The following is a 27,811-nucleotide window of genomic DNA, read 5'->3' on the forward strand; positions in this document are numbered from 1 at the left end:
TTGATAAGCCAAGCTGGGATCTCACTGCCACTGCTTGAAGTGGCAGAAGTCTCATGAATGCTCAGCCAGTCCCACCATGCAACTGGGTAGGAGAATTTTCCCAAAGGAAAATACAGTTGTTCTTGCTAGAAAACAAAGGAAAATGGATGCTAGGCATTCAAATCAGCAGCTGTCCACCACATTGTCAAAACAAGGTGAATAAATGCAGAGGGAGAGAGGTCAACATGGAGAGGGGAATAATGAAGTCTATCCAGACAAGAGTCCAGTGATGAGACCAGTAAAAAGGTTATTAAAATCTGGTTCTGAGTCACAGTTTTCAATCAGGCTAAAGATTTTTTTTTTTTCTTTGAAATGCTTCCAACACTGCCCCAACCCCGCGTGGTATGTGAATAACGAGTCCATGGAGTCCATCAAGCATCTCTTTCAAGTCAGCATTACCTGCCTCCTACCCATCTGCTGCCCATTCTTGGCTGGCCCTTCCCACTCCCCTGTCCTTACCATAATCTGAACCCCAAGGCTCTTTCTTCAGCAACCCCTTTGCTTACATTGGAAGATCACCCAAACATCATAGGATGTTATACTGACTTTTCAAAAATTTAACAAACGATGATTTAAGGTTTTTTTTTTTTCTTTAATCCGAAGTCAAACTTCCTCGGCAGATGTAGGATGAGAAAAGTCATGTAAAATGCTTCTTTGAAGCTGCTTCCAGAGTGCGATCCTAGGCAGACTTGGTATAGCCCCCTTTACTGAAATGTCCCGGTAGATACTGTCCGGATGAAAGAGGCTTCTCCACTTCCACTCAAAGTACAAACCAGGCCGGCATTTTGAAAAAGAGACAGGTTTATCCATCCCTTCAGTGTTAGATGGCTTTGTTCCCTGTAAAATTTCACTTTTGGTTATTAAAATATTCACTGTAGGAAACAAATTTGTAACCCATTTCTCATGTTACCTACACACAGAAAAACAAAATTTGATATCCTGGGGTTTATTTGCTGAGGGCGCTTCCCATAAAAGCGAGTGAGTATGCATTGAGAAATTTGTCTGGTTAACTCCTTATGGATAAACGTTAGTCACAAGCATCACTCCCCGCCCCCCTCCCCGACTCTCGCCCCCAGCACCCTCCCCACCTCCCGACTTCCCGCCTCTCCGGGGCTGGTGACCTAATAGCATTTTTCTTCATGCATATTTTGGCGTCGCCCCATGGCCTGGCTGCCTTCGCCTGTCTGAGTCTTTTGAAATTCCTGCATGTTCGCCCCAGATTAAGCCGAGTGTGTCTCAGGATGTGTGTTCCGTTTTGTTCTTTCCCCTTAACGCTCCCTGTGCAACGTGTCTGGGGGGAGGAGGACAGGACGGGGAGGGAGGGGCAGAGGCAGAGGCGAGGAGCTGTCCGCCTTGCACGTTTCCAATCGCATTACGTGAACAAATAGCAGAGGGGCTGCCGGGCCAGAACTGCTTGTGTAACTTTGCAAACGTGCCAGAAAGTTTAAAATCTCTCCTCCTTCCTTCACTCCAGACGCTGCCCGCTCGCCGGGGCCGCCGCGCCGCTCCCCGTCGCCTTCCAGGAGGACTGGGAAAGAGGAGGCAGTCGGGTGCCACGTCCCAGCAGCCGCCTTTACTGGACAAGGGTCTGCAGCCCACCCTTGGCACTGCTTGTAGGGACTGAGTTACCCGCGCTCCGCCCGCCTCCCTGGTTGAAGATTTCTCCCTCCTTCACGTGATTTGGGCCCCGTTTTTCTTTTCTGTGATCTACGTCCTCCCGGAGTGGGGACAATCAGGCAAAGGGAGCGATGCGCTTCGCCTGGACCGCGCTCCTGCTCGGGCCCTTGCAGCTCTGCGCGCTCCTGCGCTGCGCCCCGCCGGCCGCCGGCCAGCAGCAGCCCCCTCGCCAGCCGCCGGCGGCTCCGGCCGGCTGGCGCCAGAGGATCCAATGGGAGAACAACGGGCAGGTGTTCAGCCTGCTGAGCCTGGGCTCGCAGTACCAGCCGCAGCGCCGACGGGACCCGGGCACCACCGCCCCGGGCGCTGCCAACGCCGCAGCCCCGCAGCCGCGCACGCCGATCCTGCTGCTCCGCAACCGCACGGCGGCAGCACGCGAGCGCACTGCAGGCGCGTCGGGGGTCGCCGGCCGACCCAGACCCGCCGCCCGCCATTGGTTCCAAGCTGGCTACTCGTCGTCCGGGGCCCGCGACGCTGGGGACTCGCATGACAGCAACCGGACGGCGCCGGGAGACAGCCCGGCGCTCAGTAACCTGCAGCCGCCCAGCCGTGTAGACGGCATGGTGGGCGACGACCCGTACAACCCCTACAAGTACTCCGACGACAACCCCTATTACAACTACTACGACACGTACGAAAGGCCCCGGCCTGGGAGCAGGTACCGGCCCGGATATGGCACCGGCTATTTCCAGTACGGTAAGCACCCCCAAGTCGCAGGGAGCAGCCGCGCACCCCTTCCCCAACTCTGTGGGTCCCCAACGTGGCTGCCTGGGCGCGGCAGGCCTTAGTCCCCGCTGATCCGATCCCTCCCCCTGCGCCTGCAGAGGCAGCCCTGGAATCTGGTGCAAACCGCGCGCATGGCCCCTCCTGCTTTCTTTCCACTTTGCTTTGCAGCCCTGGGCGTCCCCCGTTCTCCTGCTACCCGCAGCCCGGTTGGGTGAAGGGTGAAGAGTAAGGGATACGGAGGGACCCGGGACCGGGGTAGGGGGCTCCGGGTTGTCTCACAGCTACCTACCCCCATCGCCTCCTGACGTTTAGGTCTCCCGGACCTGGTGCCGGACCCGTACTACATCCAGGCGTCCACGTACGTGCAAAAGATGTCCATGTACAACCTGAGATGCGCTGCAGAGGAAAACTGCTTGGCCAGGTACTGGCTGGGATCTCCGCGGCCTGGCTGCCCCATCTCGCTTCAGGCGCTGCTCCTGTGCCTGGTTCTGACCACTCGTGTTCCATGCAGACAAGAGTTGGGAAATGGGGCAAGAGCTGGGAAGTGGAATGTGGTTTCCTGTGCACGCGGACCTGGATGGAGAGTTAACATTTTGAAGATTTCTCTGGGTTCTGCCTTTCAAACTGTGACACAAATCAGGGAGACTGGGAGCAAACTCTTATCCTGGAGAGCTGGGATCTCACGTTCTTTTTCCAAGATCCTCAAACTTTGGAGCCTATGGTTTCCCATAACTTTCTATTAAAGAACTGTACAATAACATGGAAAAAATATTGTAATGGAAGAGCTTGTTAATGACCCCTTAAAATACAGAGGGCTAACTTGCCAGTGGGGCACCCCTCATCAGCAAAGTTTAGGTTTTCTTCTTTTGTTTGAGGCCACACTTTAACTTAGTTGTTTTGATATTACTTCAGCCAGAATAAGAGCATGAGCAAGAGCTTTGTTTTTGAATCAGTCCTAAAATAAAATCATAGCAGTTTGGGGAATGGAATTCTCTGACTTTGCTCCTGGGAAACCAGCAGAGGGAGCAAAAGATGTTTTGATAGGTCTCATAAAATGTTTTTCAAGTGGAAAGTGAAAATACTCAACAGTATGTGAATGTATATTCACACAAAATATGTTAGGAGGGACAGAGTAATGTTTATCTGTTCAGCTGTATATTTCTCCCACTTTGACCCTTTATAACTGTCAGGCTAAAGGAAGAGAAGAAAGCTGAACTTACCATTTTCATTCTTGAGTCTTGCATCACTCGCTCTATTGCACTCCCTAGGATATTATTACAGTCATGCCATTGTTTTCAAGATAGCGAAGTTACAAAATTATTGATCTAATCTGGGTGTATGCTTCTGGAATTATTTCCCCAGTTTACATCTTAGGGAAGTGTTTAAGAAGAAACCTACTGCTGAATTCAAAATTCTTTGTAAGTACATAGGATTTTTAAATTTGGGATAATTTCTACTCATTCATGTGGTTAAACAAGAACTGATTATAAATGCAGAATTTACTTACCACATGTACATGCGTAATGCTAATTTTATTATGCTTTTTCACTTTTCTAACTGCAGATTAACACAGTTGTCATTCATTCACTCATTCAACAAATATTCACTGAACTCTGGCCACTTGCCAGGCACTGTTCTAAGACCTGGAGATTCAGCAATAAACAAAATAAGCAAAATGCCTCTTACAACTGATAGTCTACTTGGAGATGGGGGGTAGTTGCCATTATAAAATGGAAAAGATTTTCCTTGTAATTTGTCTTCAGTTTAATATCCTGTGACAGTAATAATGTTTTCTTTTTCAAAATCACAGCACAGCATACAGAGCAGATGTCAGAGATTATGATCACAGGGTGCTGCTACGATTCCCCCAAAGAGTTAAAAACCAAGGGACATCAGATTTCTTACCAAGCCGACCGAGATATTCCTGGGAATGGCACAGCTGTCACCAGTAAGTGGATGGGCCTCCTGAGTACTTCCGAGTTGCGTTTTCCTTTTTCAGGTAGTTCTTAATGTGCAAATGCAAAGTCTCATTTCTAGAATTTTCTCTGTGTAATGTAACATCATCAAGGGAGTCTATCTTTAAGAAAATACATCCACTACCAGATCCTGTTTTTAAAATGGAAATTCTAAGTCCAGCTCATTAAAACTGCTGATAGGATACAGCAATTGTCTTCACTAGAATTTTATTCCAGTATACTACAGGTAAGATTTCTAAAAAAGCTTGTTGTAGCCAAAATCATCTACAGTTAGTTAGCACTTTTTTAAAAAAAGATTTTATTTACTTATTTGAGAGAGAGGGACAGAGAGATTGAGAGAACCAGTGGGAGGAGGGGCAGAGGAAGCAGCAGACTCCCCACGGAGCAGGGAGACAGATGTGGGACTCGACCCCAGGACCCTGGGATCGTAACCTCAGCCGAAGACAGACACTTAACCAACGGAGCCACCCAGCACCCTAGTTAGCATTTAATAAAAACCACAAGTTGTTATCAGAAGGATTCATACACCAATCTCAAAGAAAGATAGAGATGATATACTCCATGAGCTGAGAAGGACCTACCTCTATCTTTTAAAATGCCTGTGTCAAACCCAGGGTAATTGTCTGGTCTGTCCTAAATTTAAAGATCTTTGTATAAGATGATTCTATAATTTGCCTTGGTAACTTGCCCAGGAATCTTGGTAATGCCGGGAAATCCCGCTGGATGCCCTGAAACCTTTGGCAATTTGAGCAGTTTTTTCTTGTTCTTTCCTTATGTGAGAAGATACACAGCTCAGCACCTTTCCTTTAATGAAATGAGAAAAGCAGATATGAACACCTAGTTTGCTGATAAAATAGAATTATTTTAAATAAAATTTTATACCAGTTAAATAATAATGGTGGAGAAAACATACCAGTACTTCTTTGCATTTTAGTAACGGTTTTATATTTTTTAAAAACCTCTCAGAAACCTCCCAAGAGTCATGTGCTCTTCTTTTATTTGGAATGAAACATCAGTACTGGCAGCCAAAAGAAACAGACTAGAGAGCATATGGCAGGTTTTACTTAAACACAGATAATTTAGTGTCTATTTCTATTTAATATTCAAAGATAAAACAGAGGGTATTGGAAAACAAAATACTCAAAATAAGTCCTTTTTTCCAAGAAGCAAAGTTAAAGGCTTACAATTTTGATAGATGACTGTTCCTGGGGGAAAAAAGCTAGCATGAATCTGGCTTTAAGAAGATAAACTGGATCTCAATTGTAATGTGAAAACAAGTGTGGGAGGCAGTGTGGAAGTCATCTAAAGTCCTCATGGCTTTCTCTGTATGTTACTGACCTCTGTCTCTGTGTTGTGCGGGGTATCAGACATTACCACAGCATGGATGAATTCAGCCACTATGACCTACTTGATGCCAGTACCCAGAGGAGAGTGGCTGAAGGCCACAAAGCGAGCTTCTGTCTTGAGGACACATCCTGTGACTATGGCTACCACAGGCGATTTGCATGTACTGCGCATACACAGGTGGGTTGGCCCCCTGACGTCAGGAACCCATAGGCTTCAGAGAGAAAATAGTGTGGTCTTCTCTTTTCTTTCCTCCTGCCAGTCTTTTATAAACTGATTTTGGGGGTCATCTAGTCAAGATGGAAAATAATTAGGAAAAGGAAGCTGGTCGCTTGATGATTCAAATTATTATTAATTTATTTATTTTTAGAGAGGGCGAGAAAGGGTGGGGAGGGGCGGAGAGAGAGAATCTCAAGCAGACTCCATGCCCAGAGTGGAGCCTGACATGGGGATTGATCTTGCAACCCTGAGATCATGACGTTAGCCGAAATCAAGAGTCAGACACTTAAGTGACTGAGCCACCCAGGCACCCAGATTCAAAGAATTTCATCATCATAGAAGGTCAATGTGTATAATTGCTATGTTCCACAGTGAAAGCAGTGGTTTAGTCCCTGAACAAATCTGACTGATTTCCAGTATCTGCACTCATTCTGTACTCTTCAAGTGGCTTCGCAAATAACGGTGGCGAAGACACTTCTGTTTTCTCACCTTCAAAACCATTCCTCCCTTCATCTCTTAAGCTACAGAGAGAGTAGTGATTGGGGTTAGCCAAAGAGAGAACCTAAGTTTCTTAAAAAGCACTTTAAAACCAGTTTCTTTCAAGCATGCAAATGGGAGCAGAAGGACACAGTTTCTCTCTCCACGCATTATGTAGTTAAACCTACAGTATAATTGATGTCAGATGTCCTTTGGATGGATTTTTAAAAATAGTGCTGACCTAAGCAGTGTGCATGTCTTATAATGGGAAAATGTGTGTCAGTTAAAAGCCAGGCCAGTATTTCCATAAGAAATTCTCCTGTGTAAGAGGACGTTATAATTTTAGTCCAGCCGGAATCTTGGCAAGGAGCAGTGAACGTACATAACGCAGGGCACAAAGGGATCAGCAACTGGCATCTGGCATCTCGGGGAACAAATTCCAGGGCTGTGGCAGGAAGCTTTTTAGTGACCAAAATGTTACCACTGCTTCTTTCTCTGAACTTAAAACATCAGAGCAATTGGAGGGGGGAAAGGTTCAATTCCACATGCTCTGGGGGCAGCACATAATCTTTAACTAAAAGTTGATGCAACCTACCCACACATTACACATATGTGGGCAGAGAGATTCCCTTTTCGCTCGGTGATCTCCACAGTGGCTGCCTGCCTATGCAGGGGCCCTGGAGTTTATTCTCTCCATGTAGAGAAAGAGGCACTCTGGACAGCTCTCTGTTGAAATAATTGAATTTAGGTCTATAGGTATTTATCGAGCTTCTAGTCTTCCAATTCCTTGGGGTGACCCCACTTCATTTTCTATGGTAGCTTTCTTATTAATCATCTTCTGTCTATGTCCTATTTACACTGTTCACCAGGTCTTGCATTGCAAGTGGTTGACGTTTTCGTGTTTTTCACTAGACTGGTGTTTCTCGAACATGGACTTCATTTAAAGGGGCAAAACAACCCTCACAAAGCCCCAGTGTTGACTTAGAATTAAGTGTATGACAATGTTGTTTGAATGTATCCAAATATAAAAGTAGATACAACTTCCTTATATCTATATTTCATATAACTCCTAAGTTCTCAGATAACAAATTTACAATGTCAACATATATGAAACAAGAAACACATTAACCTCATTGATTTAATGTAACCATCGTTTCTCATTTGCTAAAACCAAACAGCTAATTTAGACAGCACTGGCTAAGGTTCTACACTTCTTTTTCTTTCTTTTTTTTTTTTAAGATTTTATTTATTTGAGAGAGAGAAAGAGAGAATGAGTTGGGGGGTGGGGAGAAGGAGAAGCAGATTCCCCACTGAGCAGGGAACCTGATGCCAGGCTCTATCCCAGGACCCTGAGATCATGACCTGAGCCGGAGGCAGACACTTAAACATCTGAGCCACCGGGGCGTCCCAAGGCTCTACATTCCATCTGTTTTTAAAGTTTGACTTTGAATACAGGACATGCCTGTTTTTTCAAAAGCCTTAAAAATTCCTATTTTTTGTGCACTAGTTCAAATAATCAAAGTTAAAACTTAACTTAAATCCTTCCAACTGGAGTACCAATTTCAGCACTCTTTAGAGCTCTTTTGTTCCCTTGAAGGTACAATGAGCATTGTGGCATTGTTTAAACAGTCTTAAATACGCAGCTCATCCAATGAAAGGACATGTTACAAAGCCATGGGAGGTGGTGGGACCGGCTATTCCTGGCAGTAGCAACAATTACAATAGCTAACGCTTACTGAGTATCTAGTATGTGCCAGAATCAGGATTAATGTGCTAGGCCCAGAAACTGAAAAATCTTCATATGGTTCTCCCTGCAGTGGCACAGGTACTTTTGAGTGTGGCCTGTCTGTGCCACTGTGCGCTGTGTCAGAGCATAGTGCTGTGCCATTCTTCCCCACTCCAGCAAGAGCCACACCAGCATTGCTAGAACACGATTAGAGGATTTTGGCGTCTCTTTGGCAACCAAAGTGATCTTAAGCACCAAAGAAATTTTGGGGGCTGAAATGATATGGCAGTAATGACTTAAAATGATTCTAGCATATGCTTTTAAATTTACTTTAGATTAGTATTAGAGTGAAAATACAACCATTCAAACTTCTCAAGAAGAACTAATGGAATCAAGAATATACCTACAGACTCCAATCTGAGCAAATTTCCCCAGACTGTAACTTTCTGGAGAGCAAGGACCCGATCTTATTGGAATTCTTCTCCTCCCTGCCTGTAGAAAGCACTCATTTCTTTATGGAAGTGAGTATCTTAGCGAGTGGAGTGATGTGGCGGCATTCATTTACTGAGGCATACATTCATCCCTTTTATTCAATAACCTATTTCAGTGGCAATGCGAGAGAGAGAATAGTGTGGTGGTTAAGAATAGGGACCCTGGGCCCCGAACATCTAAACTCAAAACCAGCTCAGCCACTTACTAGCTGTAGTGACTCATTTTCCTCACCTGCAAAATGGGGATAAGAATAGTACCTATCTCATGTACTTGTAAAAATTGAATTTATAGATGTAACATGTTTAAAATTTTTCCTGGCACATACTACCTACTTTATAAACATTTCCTACTCAAAAATGCAACGAAGATTCCACCCTAAGGGAGTTTCTAATCTCTAGTTAGATATATTCTTATATGGTACCGTTACAAGACAGAGCATTAGAGGAAAACACTATAGAATTGGGGCATTCAGAGTAAAGGAAGGTAATTTCCCAGAGAAAGTGGGAAAGGTTGTACTGAGGACATGAGAGCTAGGTGGATGACTACACGGCCTTTATTCCCGAACTGGTGATATTTTAGAATTTTGGTGGAGGCCTATTCTGTCACTTAAGATTGTATTTATCACTGGTGATTGATGACACTTTTAAGAAGCTAGATGTACTACTACTTATATTAGTCCTGTATTTTTTTTAGCTGGAGGTGCTATAAGGCTGAGTAATATATACTTCTCAAAGGAGATGCAATATAAGTATAGTTTTATGTCAAACTCTTGTAAGTACTAACTTAAAATTTAATTTGCAAATAATAAGCACATTCTTTCGTATACTCTAACCACATACCATCTTTTTACATTTTGAAATTTTTTTTGTTGTAGGGGTTGAGTCCTGGCTGCTATGATACCTATAACGCAGACATAGACTGCCAATGGATTGATATTACGGATGTAAAACCTGGCAACTACATTCTAAAGGTAGAGACCTTTGAAAATAGAAACCTTTCATTTGTTTTGACTGCAACTCAATGGGCTTCCCCTTCTGAATAGAACATTAAATAATCACAATCCTGCAAGCAATTCTATGTCTCCTAGAAATATTTCTAAACCAACCTACCTATATGAAAAAAATATTTTAAGGAACTTCAGGGGAAAATATAGAGAGTCTCCTTCTATAACTTCTCCAGAATTTCACCACTTGCCTTACTTTTAAAATCCCCTCCCTGGCTTGATTTAGTTGAAGCATTTCCTTGTTCTAGCCCTGTGCAACTAGGAAGAAATTAACCAGCAAACACTGCTGATGAAATCTGAAACATGGATGATGTTTACGTTGCCTAGGTCAGTGTGAACCCCAGCTACCTGGTGCCTGAATCGGACTATACCAACAACGTCGTGCGCTGTGAAATCCGCTACACGGGACACCATGCGTATGCCTCCGGCTGCACAATTTCACCGTGAGTTCTGTTTGCCTAGCTTAGTAATTCTCTTCTCAAAGAGTTTTAGTTCACTGACAGGCATTATACATGTGTCTGTTTCTTTTCTTTTCTTTAAGTTAAGATTTTTATTTTTGTTTATTTGAGAGAGAGCGAGCGCGAGAGAGAGAGCGTGCACAAGAGGGCGGAGGGGCAGAGGGAGAGGGTGAAGCAGACTCCCCGCTGAGCAGGGAACCTGACTCTGGGTTCAATCCCAGGATCCTGAGATCATGACCTGATCAGGCAGATGCTTAACTGACTGAGCCACCCAGGCGCCCTTACATGTGTCTGTTTCTACTCCTACTGCAGCTTCCTTGTAAAATGGTCCATGCTATCACATAATTAGAGCTGATTTTTCTTTGATGATGCTAGAGAAGGGGTGGGGAGATGTACTCAGGTTTTTATCATCCTAAAGCTTAGCTTCTGAGACAAGACAAACACACAGAACACACTGTTTACCCCGAAAAGCCCGTGTGGTGGCTAAGTATGTAAAACATGCCATATGCCATGTGGATGACCTTGCGGGATCCCAAACAGTTGGATTTCCTGTCTCTTCGCCAGAGTCCATGAAGCAGCTCTGAAGAAATTCCTAGAGTTCTTTAAAGTGCATTTTGAAAATCATTGCCTTAAAGTACTCCATGGAAGAGGTCAGACTGCCTGTTCTGTAGAAACCAAGATATTACAAATTTGAGTTCTAAAACCACAAGGACTAGAAAAATACCCTAGAAAAAGGAGGGGTGTGTGGAGGTTCTGCCATCATTTGCCTAGCCCCAAAACCCTTCCTTGAATGAAATCTAAGAGGGAATCCCAGCACACGAATATCAAAGGGGTGATGCTGTGATGAGAGTCACCGGAGCAAAATCAGGGGGTTTGAGTGGCTTGTCTCTGTCCTCCTCCGTCCTCTAAGCCCGGCCTGCTCTAGTGTTGGTGGGTTGGCGAGCCTACCCCCTGTGCTACCTGCGACTGATCCCAACTATAAAAACACCATGGGAATGATGCTGAACATGCATCAATGTGGGGAGGCACCAGTGCCTCCAGGGTCACACGGAGACTTGTCACAGAGCTACACCAGCAACTTGCTCTTAACACACATTTCTCCTGGATACACACACCAGGGAAGGGGTTGGCTACATGTACATCTGTCGTCTGTGGGATTTCCCAAACTCACCTCAACCTAGTTGTGCAGATTCTTCCCCACCCCTGGGCTCCTGGCCGGGGGGAGTGTGAGGCTTCCACAGAGCAGTTGGGTTCCATGGACACGGCCATGCACTGTGGCTTGGGCTGCATTCACCTTGCAGGGAGCCTTTTCATTCTTCCGTAAAGGAGGTGAGCCTGTGCTTGACAAGTGTCATCATAGCTCTGGGGATAGATGCAGCCTAGGACGGCAAAGGGACAGCACCAAAAAAAGATCATCAAATGTATTTTTCTGAACGTGCCCACCATGCAGAAAACTTGGCTGGGTTTATGGCCCATATTGTGTGGAGCTGATCAAAGTATAAATGAAAATCCTCAGCACGTCAGTGTAATTGAAGCTAAAATAAACGAAAATAATGTAAAATACATGGATTAATTAATTTCCCTTAATTTTTAGGATTCCTTATTCACTCATTCTCTGTATTTACTGGCATTCTCACATTTGCACTGTGTATTTACTGAGGTCCTACACTAGGTATTAGAGAGTAAGGCAAAGATAAATATGATTTCTGACCCTTTACTGTTCCCTTATAGCAGTATTACAATAACTCTCAATTAATTACTTGTGAACCTCCTGTATAATGTTTGTCTCTTATCCACTTTGACATGGCTGGGACCTAGACTCTTGTCCACCCCTGTATCCCCAGGTACAGGCCTGCCACTGTCTAGCCTCTCATTCAACACTCGAAGAGTAGAGAAATGACCCTCTCTTTCAGGGAATTTAGAATGTGGAATTGAGAGGCCAAGAGCAATACACCTATGACTGTAGTAGAGAGACAATATGAAAATTCTATGAGGGGTAAGATAAAATGCAGGGGAAACAGAAGGACCTCTGCTATCATCTAGGTGACCCCCAAGTGTGACAGCTGACCTTGCAGTAAGAACAGGTCTGGAGATGTGACTCTTGTGGCATAGAATGTTCATGAGCAGAATCTACTGAATTGGATATTGCCAGGTATCTAGAACAAATAAAAATCATTATATTGCTCCAACACAGAGTTGTTCTTTTCTTTTCTTTTTTTAACAACCAGCTGTCACTGACTGTAACTAAATTTCAGAGTGGTTGAGGTAAAACTTTAATAAGCAATATAGATCAGATGGAAATATGGGAAGGTGAAAGGACCCATAGCAATTTGTAATCAAATAACAAGATCCAGTCTATGAGTGGAAACTAATGGGAGATGAGCAAAGACCTTGAGAGAGGAATCCTCACCTTCAGGAGAATGATGCCTGCCTCCTTTATTTTGACTTTCGCTTCTGGTCTCCCTTGCTAGGCGTTCAGAGGAAGGAGAGGTTTCCTCTGGCTGAGATTTAGGAGTGGCTTTAGGACAGCCTATGAACTACGCCTTGAAGGCTGAGGAGGATTGCACTGGGGGCCGTTAAAGAAGGACATGCCAGGAGGAGTCAGCATCACTGGCCACCCCATGGCAGGGAGAAACTACAGGGCATATTTGGAAAACCAAGTCTTCTAGTGTGGCTAAGGAGTTAAGATTTGGGCGAAAGGGATGGAAGAGTAAGCTGGGACCAGATCAAAGGGAGCATTGAAGAGCAAGCTAAAAAGTTTGAACTTCATTCTGAAGGCCATGGGGAGTCTTTGAAGTTCCTTGAGCAAGGACTGTAACTTGCTTAAAAACTGTGTGGTCAGTCTGGTGGCTCTGAGAGCAGCACGACATGTGATTCCCTTGGTAATGTTATTGTACCTTTTTAACTTTTCAAGACATATCATCCCTCAGTTCACTCACTGTTTTCATGCTAATCACACACTGGAGAACATTCCACTGGTGCGTAAAAACTCCCCAGGAGGAAAGGGTGTGCCTTTGATATATCCACTCTCCCTCTTTTTTTTAAGATCTGTTTATTTATTAGAGAGAGAGTATGTGAGTGAGCACTCGGTGCACGCACATACGCACTGGGGCAGTAGCACAGGGACTGAGAGAATGTCAAGCCGACTCCACATTAAGCCAGAGCCCAATGCAGGGCTCAATCTCAGGACCCTGAGATCAGGACCTGAACTGAAACTAAGAGCTGGATGCTTAACCACCCAGGAGCCCCACCTCTGTTCCTCTTTTTCCTCATTGTCAACAAAATGTTTTATGATTCTACAATTAAGTTCTCCTCTCATAAAACTTAATATTCGGAAATGGCTGGTTTGTGATTTGGACTGCTTAGTTTCTTTACATGGGGATCTATGATCACAGTATAAACACCATGTTGGACTGGTTGGCTTTGACTCAGTCTCCGCCTATTAAGGCATCCATCTACATCCAAAACCATGCTGGGAAAGGAGCAATGTGAGACAGTGCAGAGGCCACGGATCTGCTTCCAGATGGACACGTCCCACTCCACGGAGTGAACACGCTCCATGGAGTGAACTCATCTGGACAGAGCTGCTGGTCCCCTATGTCCTGCTTTACCCTTGATTACTTCAGAGGCTGCTTCTTTTAACTGGAAACATTAAGTCTGTAGGTATCAGGCACAGACTTTTGGCAGCTAACGTAGTCTCTTCCTTCAAATCATTATTAAAATAATGTATTAGTGGGTAATTTCATGAGGTGACTATTGTGTAGGCATAGGGAAATTGCTACAGATTTTTTTTTAAAGGGTCAACATTAAGCTTGTCTACTGTACTCATTCATAATATTATCAAGTTAATAATTTGTCTTATTTTGTTTTCTTAATCTAGGTATTAGAAAGCAAGCCAAAACTCCCAATGGATAAATCAGTGCCTGGTGTTCTGAAGTGGGAAAAAAATAGATTAACTTCAGTAGGATTTATATATTTTGAAAGAGAGAACAGAAAACAACAAAGGAATTTTTGTTTGGACTGTTTTGTAACAAAGCACATAACTGGATTTTGAACATTTAAATTGGCATTACTTGGGAAATTGTTACTATTATTCCTATTACTTTGTGAATGAACACAGTGTTTCCATTCTGTAGATGCACACTTTGGCTCTTTGAAGGAGATCCAAATTTCTTATGCTCCTTTGGAAATTGTAGTGTAAAAGGGAAAATAACATTTCAGTGAATGAGCCAAAATTACTATTAACTGAGAATTTTCTTAACTTCAGTGAACCATAACAATAACTGGCTTGTCTTTGTCTTAGCGTAGATTAATTTAGAAAGGAGGCTCCTACTGTTCAAATAGATACAGACACATTTGGTGCTGAGGAAGGAACAAACATTACCATTGGCGTCAAGAAATATTACTATATAGCAGAGAAATGGCAATATATGTACTCAGATAGTTACATCCCTATATAAAATTTTATGTTTACATTTTAAAATTAGTAAACTCCTGTCTTTCTGCTAAGTGTACAATTTCATCCTGACTTAAGTCAGCTTTTGTTTTGGAACAAATTAAGTAATTGAGCTGCCCAACTCCTGTCTGACATTCGTTGATGCTGCCTCAATTCTTTAATTCTTCTGTGGGCAGAGACCTTTTAAGTGGCATTCTCAAAATCACCATTCTGGGGACTGGTGTATGGAGGATAACTTTGTCTATGGGAAGTCATTCTGATGATAGATGTGATATATTCAGAGAAACTGTGTGTGTGTTTAAGTATGTAGAACAGTTAACTGAAAAATTTTCCTGGTTGACATAAAAATCATACAAACAAGTCCCCCAAACCAGATGGAACTGTCTCTCAAATACTTTAAAACATTAACGAAAAACATCTTAGGATTTTCAACTTTTCAATATTTTTTTCTAATGTTCAGCTTTAAAATGAAGAATGCTAAAAAAAAATTTAAATTATCCAGAGTACATAACATAATATCTGGATATAGGAACATTATCAGGTCATCCAGGAATCAGTACTACATGTTTTTTTTCTTTCCGTGTGTCTAAAGTATAAACTAAATTAGCAAAGCACGTAACAGTACATAGTTGAGGGGTTGGTGAATAAGGGAAAAAAAAAAAAAACTTTCCATAAAACAAACGACTGTGCTGCATAATGAGACAGCTGTGATTTTATTTTAAAACTGTGAAACCACGTGCCACAATGAAATTTGGAAAACTCCTTTTTTCCCTAGTTCCAAAAGATGCAGAGAGAAATCAAATGACACTTTCAAGTTAGCGGTGCTTAGGCAGAAGTCTTCCTACATTACCCAGTATTAAAATCTCAAGTGAGGGATTTCTAGTTTGGTAGAATTTAAAAGTGAGTTGGCATCCCTGTGTCGTATATCAGAGAGTTGTGAAGTCAACAGCAACTACTAAGAGTCGTCCCGCAATCACTAGTGCCTAGTGCAGCAAGAGGGGCTAGAGATGGACAGTCACGCGGGGGTGGATACCGTGCTCACCTGCCAGGACACACACTTAACGACAGAGAATGCAGCTCGATAGAGACCCAGAACTTTCATTGAGCTAGTATCTGAGCTATGGAGTAGCTTCTTTGATGTACCTCTTTGCCTTAAGTTGCTTTTTTAGTTTTAAGACTGTAGAATGATCCTTTCAAGTCATAATCTTTTCTAATAGAGATATTTTAATATACTTGCTTTTTTTAAAAAAAACAAAACTACTGTCAGTATTAATACTGAGCCAGACTGGCATCTACACATTAAGGCCTATCATTTCATTGAGATTCTTACCCCTGTAAAAACTGAATTATGGCCTTTGGACACATATGAGAAGACATTTAGTATCATTCACTGGGCCTTCCATCTGTCTGTCCACCCATCACCATTTGACATATCAGCCACTTACATGCTAGGCCTTGCGATAAAAAAAAAACAAACAAAAAACTGTCCCCTAACCTCAGTAAGTATTAAAAATGTCAGTATTACCCTTTAGGTTCACCTTATTTCATTTTTAACAACTATAAGTACATGTCTAAAAATTTTCTATTTTTAGCACTATTGTTTTTCATGACCATATTTTATTTTAAAAAATAAGTTAAAATAAATAGTTATATGCATGTATGTGTTACTAATAATTAAAACTATATTTTCGATCTTTGAAATGTCTGCCTCTTAAATATAACACCTACTATTTGGTTGATTCTGAAAAAAAAATGTTTCAATTAGGAGGCTAAAGATTCTTGCTTATTCCTTATGTAAATATTCCTTCCTCCCACTACCCCTACACACTCCCAAAGAACTCCCAAGTATTGATTTAACACTCAATATTTTTGAACCTCAAGGGATCTCTCCTTTGAATAACCACAAAAACTCGCATATAATGATTAGCTGGTAGAAGTCATCCATGAATAAAATTTAAATAAAAAACCTAATCCAGTCTTAGCAAATTCCACATAAAATATTTTTACAATAGGAAGTAGAGGTAATCCTAAGAATGCTGAGTACTGAAAAGGGACTGGCTTTCAGACTAATAAAGACTCTGAAAAAATGGGCTAAATAGGAACATAATTTATTGGCTCATTCCATATGCCACATTAGTGGCTTCATAATTATTCAGATTAAAGATGTCTCGACCTTTGAGGCTAGGATTCAGTCTCCCCACAGTACCATAACATGCGAATCCACACGTATCCACAAGAATCCATTGCCTATTTCCAGGAAATCTTTATATTTTTACATAGTAATTTTGTTCACAATCTCTATCTAATTATTCACTAGGTATTATTTGTAATAATGAACAATTTTTTCTCTCTCTGAAATCTCATAGGATAATCACACTTAGAATACTCAGATTCTGGGGAAAATGCAGTGCACTAAAATGATCATGACACTGAGAATTCATCTTCAGCAAACTTCCTGAAAATACAGATAATATTTTGTGTTAAAAATAACTTGTTTTGATATTAACCGTATAGTCACTGATATGTAAAAAAATTACCCTTTTTCTATATTTTTTATGTTCAGAATTCATATTCACAATCAACATATTCAATCAACAGCTCAATTTCATTACCAACTACCAAAAGTCCTGGGCCACTTTTGAACACTTAAAGCATTTCATTTATCTTTCAAACCAAAATGGTGCTGAAATATTTCAACTTGAATGTAAAATGTATTAAGCCTTAGCTCACAGGATATAAACTTTTAATTAATATATAACTGCTTGCTACGAACTAAGTGACATGTGATCTGGTATTGTAATGCTTTTAATGAAGTTCTAATTTCTTCCAAATTTTTCAGGTAACCTATTTGTAAAACATTTGTAACTTTTTTGAAGAGCTCTTATTTTAAATGCCCAGACACTGGCTTTATATTCTTCTTTACACTCTCACATTCTTTTATTATATGCTTATATAATGGATTGCAAGATTATGTAAAAAATGCCTTGAATAAATGATTTCAAGTGTCTGTAGTGGTCATTTGTTTTAAGTATAAATAGATGACAGGACTTTCATTTTAGGTTAAAATCTTAAAACCACATCTAGGGTTGGTGGTTTTGCTTAACTGCCTTTTGTATTAACAAACTGTTTAATGAGCTCACGTGACTTGAAACTTGTTTTTGATGAATAGAAATCTAGCTGATGTCTCTTTTTTTTTTTAAGAGAGGGAGGGGGAGGGGAAGAGGGAGAGAGAGAACCTTAAGCATGGGTGTGGAGCCCGATACGGGGCTCAATCTCACAACCCTGAGACCATGACCTGAGCTGAAATCAAGAGTTGGATGCATAATCGACTGAGCCACCCAGATGCTCCTCTAGCTGATGTTTTAAAAAGAAACTCATACATGAATGGACCCTAACCTCTGTCACCATCACCAACAACTTCTAAGGATGCAGAGCACGCATTATGAGAAGAACCACACTCTGATTAGGGTTTATAAGAAGAACACATGAGCCTAAATACTCAGGGGACTTATTCCGACTCAAGCTACCAATTATTTATAAAAAGAGAACCACTGCTATCACAATAATCCTTACCTAAATGTGTACCAGATTAGCCTGGAAATTGGTGACCTGGAAAGGCAAACAGGCCCCAAACTGTGGGCAAGTGCTTTGGGGGGACAATTTGCAAAACTACTTCACAAAAACAATTCTCCTTTAACAAGTTCTTGCAGGTAAAACAGATGTAGGCCTGTGGCTCGCAGTTTGCCAATCTGAGTTGTACGGTATCTGTGACATCACCACAATTTTGTGCTTCCCTCGCCTGCTCAAGGCAAAGTACCTGAACCTACTTTCATTATTAATGAAAAGATGATTTCTTTTGTTTCATTAGTGGTCAGTGTTTTAAGCACTGTTCATTCAACCAAAAGCTCATAAACCAAAGACAGGGGAGGGAGGGTCTTCCCTTCTGTTAGCAAACTTGACTGCCTTATGTTACTCATTTATTAGTATTTCTAATCCTTGCCACAGATGTTAGTAGAGGATTAACACAGAGGTTGAATAATCACTTAAAACATGTATAGAGGAATTCTAGTTTCACAAGATATGCTACTCAGAAGAATCGCATAGAAAAATAGGTATAGGAGATGTTATCTCTGTGGTGGAGATTCCCAATACATATTACCATGTTAAAGAATCTCAGAGCCCCTGAGGTAAAGAAACCACTTTGTCTGTGCTATTCAGTGTTTTTCAAACTTGTTTTGCCACAAAAATCTTTTTTTTTTTAAATGACACTCATTATTCTGTTAAACCATTTATTTTGGAAGACTTTGGGAAATAACATACTAAGTAATTATCAGTTCGTAAAAATGAGGTAATTTATAAATTAATTAAAACAAATATATGATACTAGTAGTATTTCGACTATGGGACACAGAAACACCTAAAGCCCACTAACTTACTGCTTGTCTTGCGTTCTAAAAGCCTAATGGTTAAATAGGATCCTTGTGGAAACAATAATTTCAGTCTCCAAATCATGTTCTAGTTTAGAAGGAAATATAGATCTTTCCTATTTGTCAGATAACGTAAATGCTTTATGTACTCCTTATTAAAATCTCTCCTCTCCCAGATAGTAGTAGTTTATAACATTCGGGGTGAATCAATCATTTTCTTCATGGTTCATTCATCTTGTATAACTGAAATAATTTTGTTATATGTAACAGCGTAATTTAAGTAAATTTCAAGTAAATCTTAGTACTTCTCACAGTGGGCAGGGAAAAACAAGATTGGAAATGAATGACTTGGAAGGATATACGCATATATTTATAACTTGCTGCCAATAATTTGCTACTTAATGAAGGGTAATAGGCACCGAATCTAGAGAGAGAGAAAAAATAAAGGCACAAACCCAAAGGTGAACCATTAATACAATGACCAAGGATGTGCCTATGCCACTGTGAGAAAGAGAACATTGCTAGTTCCCAATTTCTTAAATACCAAATCAAGCCAGACTTGGTGACAACTGTATATAACAAGTAATGACAGAGACTGATAAGAAACAACTCCTTTTTGCAAATGATTCAAATAATATTGGATCTTCATTGCACTTACCTTTATTGAACCAATGCAGAAATTTGGAGCCTGACAAATGTGGTGCCAATGTTACCAGTATTACAACCAGTCACTTGCAAACAGGCGAATTATACCACTGTTAGACAGCAAACATCAGAGTCAACTATTTTCAGTTATTACAATGACATTACTTTTTTTAGAGGGATGGTACTAGGAAAAAAAAAACTTTTTTAACAATCTATAGTTGGGTTTCCGCTGGAGCTAACATTCATGGATGTATCAACAATCTGTAGTTGTGATCACTTCATTTTTGTTTTAGGGCTCTATGGTTTCTGGTAACAGAAATATATCTTAAACTTGCTTAGTCTAAAAAAGAACTCATAGACTCATGCAACCAAAAAGAGGAAAGAAAAAGTTAGGGTTTGCCTAAGGAGCAGATGTTATCAGGAAATCAAACACCATCAACGCCACATTCTTACCGCCTTTTCTCTGTTTATTTGTGTGTCAACTTCATTCTCTTGGTTTAGTTTCTCCATGAGGATGGAAACCGTGTTGCTTACAGATAACACATTTGGGTGCACATCTACCTGGCTTGTTGATCAGAAAGGAAATAGTATTCATCTATAGCTCAAATTTGAAAATCCAGAGGACAGCATTTCATAGGCTCAGACTCCATCATGTGCCAAACCCAGACCCAGTTAATGTGGATATTATGACGGGTCCAGATTGAGTCAAGTGCTCGTTCTTATTCAATCACCAAAGTCAAGGATACATGGTCAAGTAAGAGAATGGCTGCTCCCACCCAAACACGTGACTGCATTTTGGCTTTATGTGTGGGTGTGAAAGGAAAGTGAGGGAAAAGAAAATGATTACTCCAGAGGTAGGGGGTGAATTATTATGGGTATTGTCAATGAGAAGATTACTGGGAGCCAACAAGCCACCCTATTTATGTCTAACAAAAAGATTAACAAAATCAACATCTATATAGTACAACTCATGACCTTTCCTTCCAGCTACTCATTCAACTGATTTCTGTGAAGAAAACCCCATATTATCAGCATCTAAGGGCTGATTTTTACTCCAGAAGGAAGTAATTCCATCCTGCTCTCCCTTTCAACACTACCCACCTTCCCTACTGGCAGGTCTAAACAGCCTGCTCACTCTCACCCCACCTTCTGTGTGTCATGAAGTCTTAGGGCATTTCAGAAAGGAAGCTCATTCTTTTCAGTGAGAAGACTTTAGTTCTTTCTTATCCAAACACTCACACTGGAATTGTAAAAAGAAGGGTCAACCTAGAGAGAAAAAGGGAAAAGAACAAGAGGAAAAGCCATTGTTTTAAGGTTTTGCTCCTCCAGTTGCTACCCATTCCCACTGACACCTCTCCCATCCTTCTATCCTGTTGTTAATCCTTCAGCATCAGTGAAAGGCTCTCTCAGGCAGGGGTACCTTGGGGAGGGGGCATTGCGCTTTTTATTTCTATGAGTTACATTGTGCTTTTAACACAGTTATAGTCCCTGTAGCATGGGTACAGTTCAATGGTAGAAAAAATACAGAGGGAAAACTCAGAAAAAAGCACGACAAAATTCCAGGAACAACTGCAGTGGTAATGAGAGGCTTGGGTGAGAGGAACTAGCAGTCAGCTATGCTCAGCCCTCTCTCAATATTCTAGAGTTCACACTGTTCTTTTAAATCCAGGGTATAGAAAAACTGACATGTGGTTGATGCTGGGGTGAGGCAGGGGTGATACACAGGTAGGGCAACTCAATCCAGAGGTGTCCGAACCTGAGTCTAAGAGCATCGGTGATTCGGCTAAATGTGCTTTGCAGATGAGAGATCTAAGGAGATGAGGTCAGAGGATGGGAACAAAAACATACACGTGGTGCGGCTTCTTCCCTAATTTAGGCAACCTGCTCTCTGGAAAATGCCCTACCAAGCCAAGACTGTGTCCAAGGTCCAGGCTTACCAGGGATGCTTTTTAGTCCCCAGGGAGTTGTTCTGTTATTGTTTCAGAGTTCGAGAAGGCTCATCAGGAGCAAGGCACACATAGCTTTATCCTAGCCCCCACGTCCCCAATTTTCCCAGGAGAATACTCTGAATATTAGAGCTTTGGGGAAAAAAATGACATATTCTCCTTTCCTCTCTCCTCATGCACAGGATTTCACAATTCAGCTACAGGGGTCCTAGGGGATTCTTTCTCAGTGATCAACAAGAGCTCAGCGTGAATGCTTTAACCTCGGACACTGGTCTCATTTCAATCTGCTAGGGAAAAAAAAAAAAAACTAAGAATCCAAGACTTGAACTTCACCCTATCAGAAGACTTTGGATCTTTACTCAAAATCTATTTCCATCCTGTTTCCACTTAAATTACTTAAGTCGGTGGCCGTCAATCAATAATGCCCACTGAGATAACCACTAAGGTGATAGTTTTTTAATATCAGCAAAACTCTAGTTAGTATTTAAACTTCAGAAACTGTCTCATAACTTTTTTTTTTTTTAAGTTGGTTCGTTTAAATCAGGATCAAACAAGGACCACACATCGAATTTGGTTATTATACGTTTTCAGTCTCTTTAGAATACATATATTTCCCTTTCATCATTTTTCCTTTGTCTTACTATTAATGTGTATGAAAAAATAGGGATTTTTAAAGAATACCTATTGTCTCAGAATTTTCCACATTCTAGATTTTGGAGTCTGTATCCCGGTGGTGTCATTTAGTCCACTCCTCTGTTCTTTGTATTTCCTTTAAAAACTCAAGATCTAGAGAATTGACCAGATACAGGTTAGGTTTGATTTGGGAGAGCAGGAAGACTTGCGAGGTGGTGGTATCTCCTTCACACCTGCATCATATGAGGAAGGCCAGGACGTCTGTCTTTTTGTGATGTTAACATTAATCGTGGGTTCCCTGCTATCAGTCTGATCCATCCACTGTAAAATTCCCCAGCACATTTTCACCTATTCATTTTAGCAGCCATTAATGATCACTGCCAGATCCAATCTCAAATGATCAGAATCACTGATTTTTTTGAAGAACTGAGAGTATTCCATAATGGCACATAATGGTTTTTCATTTGAAATGAACTACTTGTTTCTTTCATTAACACACTTTATTCAATTAAATAACATTTAACATGAAACTTGATAACTGACCTTTTTTTCCCCCTCCTTTTAGTAATTTGAGATAATTCTGGAACCTTATCAAAGACATTTAAGGTGCTATGCTCTTTCACAAGAAAAGCCAAAACGTTGTTTTTGGAGCTGTTTTTATTGTGTGTGTGTGTATTTTTCCTCCATTATTGTCAAGTGTAATTTTAACCTCACACAAATGATCTGTTGATGTGAAATATCATGGGAAAACTCTGACCTAGAACATTTTCAAAGAGGTTACTGGAAACACAAGAAAGCTAAGGACACTTGGCAAGGTGGATATATTACATACTTTAAATCTCTACGTAAGTACATAGCTTTCTTCTTCCTCAGAGTTTTCAGTTTTAAATTTGGTTTCTCAATTTCCTGTAAAAAAAAATCTCAAGAACCCTAACGATATTCAAGGCCTGCCTTTATCTGGCCCCTTTCTTCACCACTTCATCGGTTTTATACCCTACCATTTTTGTGCATTTCCCTTCTAGTCAAACTAGACAATTTACTATTACTCTTAGACCTCCTGTCCCCCCAGATGTAAAGTACTTGCCCTTTGGACACATAGGAACTTTACTTCTCTATTACTTAAGGTAAATATCTTCTTCGGTATAGATTCACATATAAGCATGCTCTCTTATTAGACTTGCGGTAGACAGCTAGTCTTTCTTGGCTAGCACCTTGTGTTCCTGCTTTTTAAAAGAAATGATCACCTTAACTCCTTTTGGGGTAATACCTCCCCCACATGGCCCTGTTAATCAGGGTGCCCTACACCAAAAATAGATAGCTCCTGGTCCCGAGCTAGATGGATTTAAAGATATTTTCACCATAAAATTTTAATTATAAGCAAATCACTAAAAGATTAATAATGGTTAGAAATGATTACTTGGCAGCCAGATGCGTTTTTCAAGAATTAGTAGCTAATATTCACAGAAGGCTTGTCAAAGAACCCTATGTGCTGTGTACAGAATCCTATTTGCAAATGTGGCAGGACCACGTCTCTGTTTATTTTGTGGTATTCAGGGTATTTCCCATCCACTTTTCTTTCTCACTTACACTCAGGGGGTCGTTTCTCTAATCCCAGTTCATAGTCACTCAGGAACCAAGATTCAAACAAACCGCAGACCTAGAGTGTCAGGTGAGTTCTTATAGGCATAATTGGAGGGCTGTTTTCTCTGACCTCAAAAGAACAAATACAACTGGACCTGGAAAAAGGAGAGACAGAGAGTAAAGTGGGAAGTCAAAATGGAGAAGGATGTGGTCAGAAGGAAGAAGGACAAAAGCTGATTATTCACCCATGGATGACCTGTCACACACTCCTCCTGGACACATGTAGGTTCTCCCGAAGAAAGGGATAAGGGAACTTGGATCCTTTATATGAAGATGGTGGCATTAAAAAATGCAAACCAAACAAGACTCGTACTGTGACCACAATCAAACTGGAAGTGAATAAAATCAATGGGAAATTTCCCTACAGATTAGGCAGTGGTAAGACCAATGTTAATTTTATTTCTTCCTTTCTAGTTAGCTACATTGATAGTATTTCTTTTATTTCATATTGTGATGGCTTCAACTTTCAGTAGACTGTTAAGTAATAAATGTACTAATGATGTAATAAACAGCCACCCTTGTTATGTTTCTAACTTTAAATATTTCTTCATAAAATACAATGCTGGCTATTAGTCTAAGATACCCGTTTTCATGTTGAGGGGTTATCCTGCTATTCCTAGATTTTTAAGTGCTTTGCTGAGAAATGGGTACATTGAGTCTTCAAGTTTTTTATTGGGATGATAAAAGATTTTTATTGGTCTCAGTAGAGTGATGTTTTTAATCAAATTCAGTTCCTAAGATTTAATTAACCATGATCATGCTGAACTTTAAAAAATATAGAGAATTTGGTTTGTAGGACTGACATGTTCAGATGCACATTAATAAATGATTTGGCTCCTTTCACCTCCCCATAATTTTTGTTAGGTTTAGTATGAAGATTAGCTAAGCTTCAGAAAAAACATGGCAGCATGCTATAGTTGTTAACAACACGGCTGGCCATCTAAGTTCATTGTCAATGCACTGAGTATCCTGGCTTCAACCACTTACTTGCTGTGTGACATTCAGTAAGTCACCTGACTGACAAGGAAAAGGGTGACAGAACAGAATGTAAATGTTCTAAACCTTCTTAAGGTTAAAATGGCACAACCAATGAACATTGAGAAAGGATGGAGAAGAAAAGGTGAGTTTGCTACTTCTTTATATTTTTATAGCTTGGGTCAAAATATGTAATTTAAAGCTGATAAATATATTCATTTGCCTATTCTTAGATTTATTAATATAAAGATAAACCTTAAGCTAATATTTAGCAGTTGAGGAAAGGACACTGAAAGAAGAAATAGATTAATTTAATCATTATTCAGAACAGACTATCTAAAGCAGGGGTCGTTGACACATAAGAACCAGTGGCTAAATCAGGCACACCTCCTGTTTAGCAGATAAAGTTTAATGAAATACAGCCATTTGTTTACATATTATCTATGGCTGCTTTTATGCTACAACAGTGAAGTCAAGTAGCAGCCAGAGCTAAGCTGGAAAGCCTAGAATATTTACTGTCTCTCCCATTGCAGAAAATGTTTGCTGATACCTGCTCTAAAGGAATAGAATATCAAGTATAGTATATACAATTACAAGGTTAATTTCTATTAAAAATACAAATATTTCATATTATAAAAAAAATCACTGACACACAGAAGTTGCCTAAAAAGAATGATGATGTGACTGGCAGCCGTCTTTTCAATAGAAAGTAAGTCAGAGAACAATGATATATTTTCACAGTAATGGAAGAAAATAATTAGCCAAGATTAGTTACCCTACTAGGCTATCATTTGAGAATGAGATAAAAATAAAGACATTATTCTGAGACAAAAACTAAGAAAGCATACCATCTAATCGATCTTCAAGAATACAATGTTAAAAAATATGTACTTAGAAAATAGGAAAATATGAGAAATAAGGTCGGAGACAAAGAAAAGTTGATGAACAAAGAAACTGGTAAGCATGTGAGAAGGTCTACATAAATACTGTAAAAACCAATAATGATATTGCCTAATTTGGAGATAAAATTAAAAGGTAGAACTAAAATAGTCAATACAAATGCATGCAAGATAAAAAAGTGAACTAAGAGTCATGAAGCCTATGTGTTGTCAGGTAGGCTTACTCAAATTAATTTAGCTATTAAGAAAATAATCACTTTAAAACTTAAAGGGTAAATCCCAAAAGAAATTCCAAAATAGCAGAGAAGGAAAATGGGTAAAAAACATTTGAAATCCAATTGAGAAAAGGTAGAAAGAGAAAACCAGTACCACAGAAATCACCATGTATCAGAATCCATGGATATGGTTAAAAGAGAGCGCAAAGAAAAAACTGTGTAATTAACTATATAATCTAGAAAAAAAAAACGTGTAAAACACAGACATGCAAAATAAGACAAAAGACTAGCAAAACTGAATACAAGCAACCTCATTTAAGATACAGTCGGAGGACAGAAGGGGGAGCTCTCATGCCCTACCACTTGTCCTCAATTGCAAACTCCCAAAAGGAGACCTATCTTGCCTTCCCCCACAGGAGGAAGCCTACTTTACTGCTCCAGCAGGAGGAAGGAAGGATTTCTCCTCAACCAGCAACTATTATAGACAACAACTCAGTAAATGAGAAGCCATCGTCACCCTGAATTCTCACTTCCTTCCAGTGGACTTGGGTACAAAGCAGCCCCTCCCAATTTTCTCCTTTTCCCTATAAATAACGTCCCTCTCCTTTGATCTCTGGACTTGCCTATGACTTGCCATAGCTTGCATGTCCTGAATTGCAATCCTTCTATTATTCCCAAATAAACCCATCTCACTGGCAAAATAACTGGCTATTCTACTTTTAAAAGTTGATGGCGCACTACCCCAAACTTGCAGAGGTAATTTTAAAAACCAAGAGATTGGGGTGCCTGGGTGGCACAGTCGTTAAGTGTCTGCCTTTGGCTCAGGGCGTGATCCCGGTGTTCTGGGATCAAGCCCCACATCAGGCTTCTCCGCTAGGAGCCTGCTTCTTCCTCTCCCACTCCTCCTGCTGTGTTCCCTCTCTCGCTGGCTGTCTCTATCTGTCAAATAAATAAATAAAATCTTAAAAAAAAAACAAGAGATTATATTGTTTTGCTCTGCAAATAAAATACATCATGAATTAAAAAACTACTTTCAAATATATATATATAAGTTGAGTTCAGGTGAAAATCTAAACAAATTAATACAGAAAAAATAGAGAAAGTTTGTCAAAATGCACCAGGCTGAAATACTTTTTTCAGAGTTATTCTCCACTAAATCTTTGAAGAAAAAAAAAAAGAAAAATCACATAGATCATTTTCATAAATGCTCAAAAGGTATTTGATAAAATTCAACATCCATTCTTGATTTACAAAAATACACCAAATAATAGATCTTAATATCATAAAACATATCTATGTACATCTAAAAATCAACTTCATGCTTAAGATGAAGCACCAGAAATATTACTATTAACGTCAGGAATAGACAGGAGGTCTACTTTCAGTACTGTCATTTTACGCTGTACTGGAGGTAGTAGCCATTCTAATTAGGTAAGAGAAATGGAGTTACAAGGGGTGCCTGGGTGGCTCAGTTGGTTAAGCATCTGTCTTCAGCTCAAGTCATGATCCCAGGGTCCTGGGATCGAGCCCCCTCCCCCCCCCCAATCAGGCTCCCTACTCAGCAGGGAGCCTGCTTCTCCCTCTGCCTCTGCCCCTCCCCCTGCTTGTGCTCTCTCTCTCTCACTCTGACAAATAAATAAAATCTTCAAAAAAAAAATCAATGAGAGTTTGATAACCTGTGGCTGAGGAAACTGATGATATACAGAAGTTCACAGTCTTTACATATGTGCAGCATAACCAGTTCGAAGGTTCAAAGTACATATAACATGAATAAAATCAAATATTCTGTTTGGAAAAAAAATCAAAGTCAAAAGACAAATGATAAAATGAAGCTCCT

At 40.5% G+C, this 27,811-nt stretch overlaps 1 protein-coding gene and 2 long non-coding RNA genes across 4 annotated transcripts in view; 1 reads left to right on the forward strand and 2 right to left on the reverse strand.

The window, feature by feature from the left end:
- The first annotated feature begins 1,696 nt into the window (after nt 1-1,696).
- LOX (lysyl oxidase) lies at nt 1,697-16,150 on the forward strand. 2 transcript variants are annotated; one of them, XM_008699009.2, is made up of 7 exons: nt 1,697-2,412; nt 2,755-2,863; nt 4,253-4,390; nt 5,786-5,942; nt 9,551-9,646; nt 10,007-10,122; nt 14,018-16,150. In XM_008699009.2, the coding sequence occupies exons 1-7, from the start codon at nt 1,788-1,790 to the stop codon at nt 14,022-14,024; spliced, it is 1,248 nt and encodes a 415-aa protein (XP_008697231.2). In that variant the 5' UTR covers nt 1,697-1,787; the 3' UTR covers nt 14,025-16,150. The 2 variants fall into 2 exon arrangements, with proteins under 2 accessions (XP_008697231.2, XP_040478485.1); XM_040622551.1 differs by lacking the exon at nt 14,018-16,150 and having other exon boundaries at nt 10,007-10,126.
- LOC121100766 lies at nt 2,891-4,764 on the reverse strand. The gene is made up of 3 exons (XR_005832554.1): nt 4,348-4,764; nt 3,663-3,706; nt 2,891-3,015 (listed from the first exon to the last, which is right to left on the reverse strand). It is a non-coding gene; the product is annotated as an uncharacterized LOC121100766 (long non-coding RNA).
- The window catches only part of LOC103670544, a 32,988-nt gene continuing 9,993 nt past the window's right edge, over nt 4,817-27,811 (reverse strand). Inside the window, exons 4-5 of the long non-coding RNA XR_570588.2 lie at nt 11,309-11,516; nt 4,817-5,222 (exon numbers count right to left, since the gene is read on the reverse strand). This is a non-coding gene — a long non-coding RNA (uncharacterized LOC103670544). The remainder of the gene's footprint in view (nt 5,223-11,308; nt 11,517-27,811) is intronic.

The sequence above is a fragment of the Ursus maritimus genome, unplaced genomic scaffold (genome assembly GCF_017311325.1).
Source record: "Ursus maritimus isolate PB19 unplaced genomic scaffold, ASM1731132v1 scaffold_5, whole genome shotgun sequence".
Taxonomy (NCBI): Eukaryota; Metazoa; Chordata; class Mammalia; order Carnivora; family Ursidae; genus Ursus; species Ursus maritimus.